The 8,533-nt window shown below is 42.5% G+C and overlaps 1 protein-coding gene across 1 annotated transcript in view; it reads right to left on the reverse strand.

Moving 5' to 3' along the window:
- Nucleotides 1–7,914, reverse strand: part of npffr2 (neuropeptide FF receptor 2) — a 29,468-nt gene extending 21,554 nt beyond the window's left edge. The window contains exon 1 of the mRNA XM_033017938.1: nt 7,587–7,914. Coding sequence (XP_032873829.1) covers nt 7,587–7,914 — 328 coding nt within the window. The remainder of the gene's footprint in view (nt 1–7,586) is intronic.
- Nucleotides 7,915–8,533: the final 619 nt, after the last annotated feature.

Below are 8,533 nucleotides of genomic sequence, written 5' to 3' on the forward strand. Positions count from 1 at the left end.
TCCAACTCCTCGTTGACTTTGTGTCAGCTACTTTGTATTCAGATTACCATGCCCTGAAATTTCATGTAACATTGTAAGTTGAAGTAGTTCATCTTGGATGTCAACAAGTGGCATGCATCATATTACGTATATATATATATATGAAAATGTCTTGTGACTGAATAATATCTTCTCAAATCGTCTAAAGGGAATTTTGAGCCCATAATTTTCTGATAAAGAAGTAACAGTATAGAATCACACAACACAGAAACAGACAGTGGGCTTCCCCATGTCCAAATACTCATTTACCACCCCAGCTTTCCAGTCTCGGCCCTTCAGCCTGAAGGTTTCTCCATCCATCGACCGAAAAAGGTAGAGGTGGCGGCGTCTGCTTCATGTTAACTCATCATGGTGCTCTGAGCTAGCACTCTTGTCCAACTCCTGCTATCTGCATCAGGAACCTCTAGCCATGAAGTGCTGTCCCTTCTACCTCCCAAGGGAATTAATCTCCATCATCATGACTGCTGCGTACATCCTACCCAAGGCAAATGTTTGGCACCCACTGGAGGAGTTGCACGCCATTGCCAACAAACACCAGGCAGCTTCTGCAATGCCTTTCCCATTTTCAACTTTCAACAAGGCTAATACCACTACATTTCCTGCAGCGCCAGAGGATCAAATAATTGTGACTACTGCTACACCACTATCAGAGATACCTATTGCTCCATCCCTTGCCCTCACCTTGGAAAATCAGACCACCGAGCTGTGTTCCATCCCATTGCAAATATGTAGTGACTGAAGAGCACAGTTCCAACATTGAGGATTGCACAGAGCTGGTCAGGGAAGGAAGGAATGACTCTGCGACTGCTTGGCTTCAGTATACTGAGTGATGTTCTAGCAAATGGTAACGGACTGAATGAATATGCCAACTTCATAAGGAAATGTGTGGAGGAGTGTGTTTCGATCAAGACAATCCAAACGTCCCCTAACCAGAAACCTTGGATGAACCAGGAGGTTCACATTCAACTGTGTACCAGATCTCAGGCAGTACACAGATGATGCAGGGGCATACAGGAAATACAGGTCTGACCTTGATGAAGACATCAAAAAAGCAAAGAGACACTTCCAATATAAACTGCAGGATGTGATGGATGTTCAGTTGCTGTGGCAGAGCTTGCACACCATCACTTCCAACAAGGTGAAACCAAGTAGTAGCACAAGCGACAACAAGGCATCACTTCTGGACAAGCACAGTGATTTCTATGCTCACATCAAAAGAATGTTCACGTACCTTCTCAGGCCCCTGTTGCCCCCATCGACACTGTAATCTCAGTCACTGAGGCTGGTATCAGAAGATCTTTCATGAGGTTAAACCCTCATAAAACGACTGGTCATGGACTGCGTCCTGCGACTCTGCATCCCAAGGTTTTGCGTTTTGTATACCCTCCCGCTACCGGGCCGGCTGCTCCCCTATAAGAGATTGTGTCCCCCGCGGCCTCCCCACGGCGTTCATCACCAAGCTCGCCTATTTCACCACCTCCATCCGGCGGGTCCCCGGGCACATCCCCGGTTCCCTCCCCAGTCACTTCACCAATGAAAGGAGGAGATTCGTATTCGCACCGCACACGTGTCGGGCAGGTCAGCAGGCCAACAATTAGATGCGGTGATTTTGTGTAACTATCTATATTTCCCCCTTATGCGTTATTAACGTTCCGGCTACTGAGGAAGCCAAGTCATTATGTATTTTTAAGGCGGAGAGTGACAGGTTCTTGATTCGTAAGAGTGTCAAAGGTTACGGGGAGAAGTCAGGAGAATGGGGTTGAGAAGGAAAGATAGATCAGCCATGATTGAAAGGTGGAGTAGATTAAATGGGTTGAATGGCCTAATTATGCTCCTATGACTTATGAACATCGTACTCCCATTGGAAAGCTGATTGGCTTGTATCCCGGGTAAGGCTTTATTGTATTCGGATAAGGGGGAGAATGAGGGCCAGGGCAGTTTACTGTTCTGGATGTCAGATGTGGGAGATCATGGAGTCTGAGTGCCCTCCAGACGTCCACATCTGCGCCAGGTGCGTCGAGATGGGGCTCCTAAGGGACCGTGTTAGGAACCTGGAACAGCAACTCGATGACCTCTGTCTGCTCAGGGAGAGCGAGGAGGTCATAGAAAGGAGTTACAGGGAGGTGGTCACTCCAAGACCACGGGAGACAGAAAACTGGGTCACAGTTAGGAAGGGCAATGGGCAGAGGCAGGGACTGGTGAGTACCCCGGTGGCTGTACACCTTGAAAATAAGTACTCATGTTTGAGTAAGGGTGGGGGAGACAGCCTACCTGGGGGCAGCGACAGCGGCCAGGCCTCTGGCATAAAGACCGGTCCTGTTGCTCAGAAGGGTAAGGAAAAGAAGAGGAGGGCAATTGTAATAGGGGACTCTATAGTCAGGGGGTCGGATAGGCGATTCGGTGGACGCAGACAGGAGACCCGGATGGTAGTTTGCCTCCCTGGTGCCAGGGTCAGGGATGTGTCTGAACGGGTCCAAGAAATCCTGAAATGGGAGAGGAGCCTGAGGTTGTGGTACATATAGGTACCAACGACATAGGTAAAAAAAGAGAAGAGGTCCTGAAAGAAGAATTTAGGGAGGTAGAGAGTTAAGGAGAAGGACTGCAAAGGTAACAATCTCAGGATTACTGCCTGTGCCACGCGACAGTGAGAGTAGGAATGGAGCGAGGTGGAGGATAAATGAGTGGATGAGGGACTGGTGCAGTGGGTATGGATTCAAGTTTTTTGATCATTGGGACCTCTTTTGGGGAAGGTGCGACCTGTACAGAAAGGACGGGTTGCACTTGAACTCGAGGGGGACCAATATCCTGGCGGGGAGATTTGCAAAGGCTACTGGGGAGACTTTAAACTAGTATGGTTCGGGGGAGGGACTCAAATTGGAAAAGCTAGCAGTCAGTCTGTGAGGCAGGAGGCAGAGAATGGTAGCACTCTGACCCAAAATGTAGGGGAGAGAGAAGAAACAGACAATAAACAGAGAATAAGAGAGGGTGGGTTTCTTAAAGGTGTATATTTTAATGCTAGGAGCATTGTAAGAAAGGTGGATGAACTTAGAGCCTGGATTGACACCTGGAAGTATGATGTTGTGGCGATCAATGAAACATGGTTGCAGGAGGGCTGTGATTGGAAACTAAATATTCCAGGATTTCGTTGCTTCAGGTGTGATAGAATTGGAGGGGCAAGAGGTGGAGGTGTTGCATTGCTTATCAGGGAAGATATTACAACAGTGCTTATAGATTAGATAGGATAGATTAGAGGGCTCGTCTAGGGAGGCTATTTGGGTGGAACTGAGAAATGGGAAAGGGGTAGCAACACTTATAGGGGTGTATTATAGACCGCCAAATGGGGAGCGAGAATTGGAAGAGCAAATATGTAAGGAGATTGCAGATATTAGTAGTAAGCACAAGGTAGTGATTGTGGGAGATTTCAATTTTCCACACATAGTCTGGGAAACACATTCTGTAAATGGGCTGGATGGGTTGGAGTTTGTAAAATGTGTGCAGGATAGTTTTTTGCAGCAATACATAGAAGTACCTACTAGAGAAGGGGCGGTGCTGGACCTCCTGTTAGGAAATGAGACGGGTCAGGTGGCAGAGGTATGCGTTGGGGAACAGTTCTGGACCAGTGATCACAATACCATTAGTTTCAATATAATTATGGAGAGGGTCAGAACTGGACCTAGGGTTGAGATTTTTGATTGGAGAAAGGCTAACTTTGAGGAGATGCGAAAGGATTTAAAAGGAGTAAATTGGGACATTTTGTTTTATGGTTAAGATGTGGAAGAGAAATGGAGTACATTTAAAGGTGAAATTTTAAGAGTACAGAATATTTATGTCCCTGTTCGGTTGAAAGGAAATAGTAAAATTTGGAGAGAGCCATGGTTTTCAAGGGAAATTGGACACTTGGTTCAGTAAAAGAGGGAGATCTACAATAATTATAGGCAGCATGGAGTAAATGAGGTGCTTGAGGAGTATAAAGAATGTAAAAAGAATCTTAAGAAAGAAATTAGAAAAGCTAAAAGAAGATATGAGGTTGCTTTGGCAAGTAAGGTGAAAGTAAATCCAAAGGGTTTCTACAGCTATATTAATAGCAAAAGGATAACGAGGGATAAAATTGGTCCATTAGAGAGTCAGAGTGGACAGCTATCTGCAGAGCCAAAAGAGATGGGGGAGATATTGAACAATTTCTTTTCTTCGGTATTCACCAAGGAGAAGGATATTGAATTATGTGAGGTAAGGGAAACAAGTAGAGTAGCTATGGAAACTATGAGATTCAAAGAAGAGGAAGTACTGACACTTTTGAGAAATATAAAAGTGGATAAGTCTCCAGGTCCGGACAGGATATTCCCTAGGACATTGTGGGAAGTTAGTGTAGAAATAGCAGGGGCTATGACAGAAATATTTCAAATGTCATTAGAAACGGGAATAGTGCCGGAGGATTGGCGTACTGCGCATGTTGTTCCATTGTTTAAAAAGGGGTCTAAGAGTAAACCTAGCAATTATAGACCTGTTAGTTTGACGTCAGTGGTGGGCAAATTAATGGAAAGTATACTTAGAGATAATATATATAAGCATCTGGATAAACAGGGTCTGATTAGGAACTGTCAACATGGATTTGTGCCTGGAAGGTCATGTTTGACTAATGTTCTTGAATTTTTTGAAGAGGTTACTCGGGAAATTGATGAGGGTAAAGCAGTGGATGTTGTATATATGGACTTCAGTAAGGCCTTTGACAAGGTTCCTCATGGAAGGTTGGTTAAGAAGGTTCAATGGTTGGGTATTAATGGTGGAGTAGCAAGATGGATTCAACAGTGGCTGAATGGGAGATGCCAGAGAGTAATGGTGGATGGTTGTTTGTCAGGTTGGAGGCCAGTGACTAGTGGGGTGCCACAGGGATCTGTGTTGGGTCCACTGTTGTTTGTCATGTACATCAATGATCTGGATGATGGTGTGGTAAATTGGATTAGTAAGTATGCAGATGATACTAAGATAGGTGGGATTGTGGATAATGAAATAGATTTTCAAAGTCTACAGAGAGATTTATGCCAGTTGGAAGAGTGGGCTGAAAGATGGCAGATGGAGTTTAATGCTGATAAGTGTGAGGTGCTACATCTTGGCAGGACAAATCAAAATAGGACGTACATGGTAAATGGTAGGGAATTGAAGAATGCAGGTGAACAGAGGGATCTGGGAATAACTGTGCACAGTTCCCTGAAAGTGGAATCTCATGTAGATAGGGTGGTAAAGAAAGCTTTTGGTGTGCTGGCCTTTATAAATCAGAGCATTGAGTATAGAAGTTGGGATGTAATGTTAAAATTGTACAATGCATTGGTGAGGCCAATTCTGGAGTATGGTGTACAATTTTGGTCGCCTAATTATAGGAAGGATGTCAACAAAATAGAGAGAGTACAGAGGAGATTTACTAGAATGTTGCCTGGGTTTCAGCAACTAAGTTACAGAGAAAGGTTGAACAAGTTAGGGCTTTATTCTTTGGAGCACAGAAGGTTAAGGGGGGACTTGATAGAGGTCTTTAAAATGATGAGAGGGATAGACAGAGTTGACGTGGATAAGCTTTTCCCACTGAGAGTAGGGAAGATTTAAACAAGGGGACATAACTTGAGAATTAAGGGACTGAAGTTTAGGGGTAACATGAGGGGGAACTTCTTTACTCAGAGAGTGGTGGCTGTGTGGAATGAGCTTCCAGTGAAGGTGGTGGAGGCAGGTTCGTTTTTATCATTTAAAAATAAATTGGATAGTTATATGGACGGGAAAAGAATGGAGGGTTATGGTCTGAGCGCAGGTATATGGGACTAGGGAAGAATACATGTTCGGCACGGACTAGAAGGGTCGAGATGGCCTTTTTCCGTGCTGTAATTGTTATATGGTTATATGGTTATATGGAAAGCCTGCTTTGTTTCTAATTTGCCAGTTTACTTTGAATCTAAAGGTCTCTCCCCAATTGGACATGTGGGGCATGGTCAAAGGTCTCACTGAACTCAATCAAATTAGCCGAACTGGATCTCACCATCAAGAATTCTGATGACTAACTCTGATGAACACTGAGTGCAGGTTAAAGATTGTCAAGTGGAGGTTACATCTGGATTAATCAACTTTGAAATAATTAATTCAATGCCAAAATGATGCATGACAATGTTGGAGGGAAAATGTAAGCAACAGAGAAGCCAGAAGTGTTCTTAAGGGTTGACATATATCAGAATTAAGTCTGCACCAAATTATATGTCCTGCTGATCCATGTCATGCTGTATCCTTGGATAACCTTCTTCACTGATTTTTCTGTTGTCTGCAAAGTTACTAATCATACACGCCCATCCTGGTCGTTTATATCTATTACAAGCAATGTGTTCCAGTGCCAGTTGCCTGTTACCGATTTTTATTCCCCACCCCTACACCTCACCCCCGATATAAACTTTAAGATCCTACAATACATCTCAAAGAAGAACAAGGACGATCTCTCAAATATGCCCACAACATTACTTTTTATGGGACCTAGTTTTCGACTCTGATTTGTTATTGCATGATTATTTAACAGGAAGCATACTTGTATAAGATTTATTAATTGTATTATAATTAACAAAATAATTATTAGATACTGTCATAAAACATTTTGTTCTTAGCAGTTTATTTGGACAATATTTCAAACACAACCTGCTGTCAAGTTACGAGTTTACTACTGATTCTTCTGGAGATGTATATGATTTTGAAATGACACAGAGTGAGATAAAAAATAAAATGACAGAAACACTCAGCGAAATAGGCAGCATCTTTCAGAGATAGTTGGATTTCATGCATCACTTTTTATCAGAAAGATAAGCAAGTTCTGAGGACGTGCGTTGACCTGAAACATTAACTCTTTCCCTCTCCACAGAAACTGCCTGACCTACATTTTTCTGGCATTTTCAGTTTTTTGAGTTGCACCATTTTAGTATTTTGCTTTTGGATTGCCATTAAGGGAGCACATTTTCAACACATCTTTGATTTGAGTTTGAATCCATCCCAGAATGAGACAGTAAAGTAGGCCCTTTCCAATTGCTGTAATTGATATGTGGGCAGTCAAAATGTTTCTATTTGCTGCTGTATTTTTGATTGCTTATACACAGAATTTTGGAGTGGAGTTTAGTAATTTCCTCTTAATAGAAATAATATGTGCTCCTATTGGAACCCAATTTAGATAATTCTGCCTTTTGATGATACAATGGAACTGGTGATAGTCGATTGCTGGTTTTGCATCTGACCAATAGAAATAATTATCAGTTGTTAATACGAAAAGGACTGTTATTCATTTTACACTATCACTCAAAGATAAAATCTTTCCCAACATGAAGATGTCAAAGGAACAAACAACTTAACCAACCTCTTTCCCAGATCTTGATTTTTTTCTTGCTTGATAATAACTAAAACAGAAATTGTGGAGTTTAATTCCAGAAATGAAACAGATAAGTATTGCCTGAATCACGCTGGAGCTTTTGATCTCATCCATAACGTATATGATGCACAAAACGAATGTATTGAAAAATAGCACTGTCTGCGCTTACCTGTAAGAATATTGTCTACAAGGGTGGTAGGCATACAGAATATCCCAACAAGGAGGTCGCTAATGGCAAGGTTAAGGATGAAGAGGTTGGTTACTGTCCGCATGTGTCGGTTCTTCATCACAATGAAACAAACCAAACTGTTACCCAGCATACAGAGCAGGAAGATGAGCAGGTACGAGATGATGAAGACTGTGGCCACGGAAGCGGTGTGCTGATAAAACGGAAGATATGTCACGTTGTTTTGAAGATAAAAATAGGAAGTTGATCCATTAAAAAAGAATGAATAGTATTCCTGAGCTGTAACATTCTGATCCAGTTCCTCACTCATCGTGCTTCTGCATTGAATAGGAAGACAGCAGTGTTAGTGACATCATTTATTAAGATACAGTACACACATAAATGCATCACTAATTTCAATAACCTCTCATTGCAAGGACACATAAACGCATAGTGCTTGTGTAATTGCTGTCTATAATGTCACACTTCTCGTGTCTCATTTTCTTAAAAGTCATTTGGACAAATATATATGGATATGGAGCATTTAGAGGGCTATGGGCCAAATGTAAGCAAATAGGACAAGCCCAGCATGGACAAGGTGGGCCAAAGAGGCTGTTTCCATGCTGCATAGCTCTATGACTCTATGATGTCTGATTATTTTGGTTAACATATGTACAGTAAATACTTTGGAGTTTGGTTTTTCGTTGTTTAGTTTAAAGATACAACGTAGAAACAGACCCTTTGGCCCATTGAGTCCACTCCAACCAGCGATCACCTCCTACACTAGCATTATCTTACACACTAGAGACAATTTACAATTTTATTAAAGCCAATGAACCTACAAAACAGTACGTTTTTTGGAGTGTGGGAGGAAATGACTGTGTCGCCAGGTCCACTACTAACCATATCATCAAATACGCGGATGACACAACAGTAGTGGGCCTCATCCG

This window comes from Amblyraja radiata, chromosome 3 (assembly GCF_010909765.2).
Source record: "Amblyraja radiata isolate CabotCenter1 chromosome 3, sAmbRad1.1.pri, whole genome shotgun sequence".
Classification (NCBI taxonomy): domain Eukaryota; kingdom Metazoa; phylum Chordata; class Chondrichthyes; order Rajiformes; family Rajidae; genus Amblyraja; species Amblyraja radiata.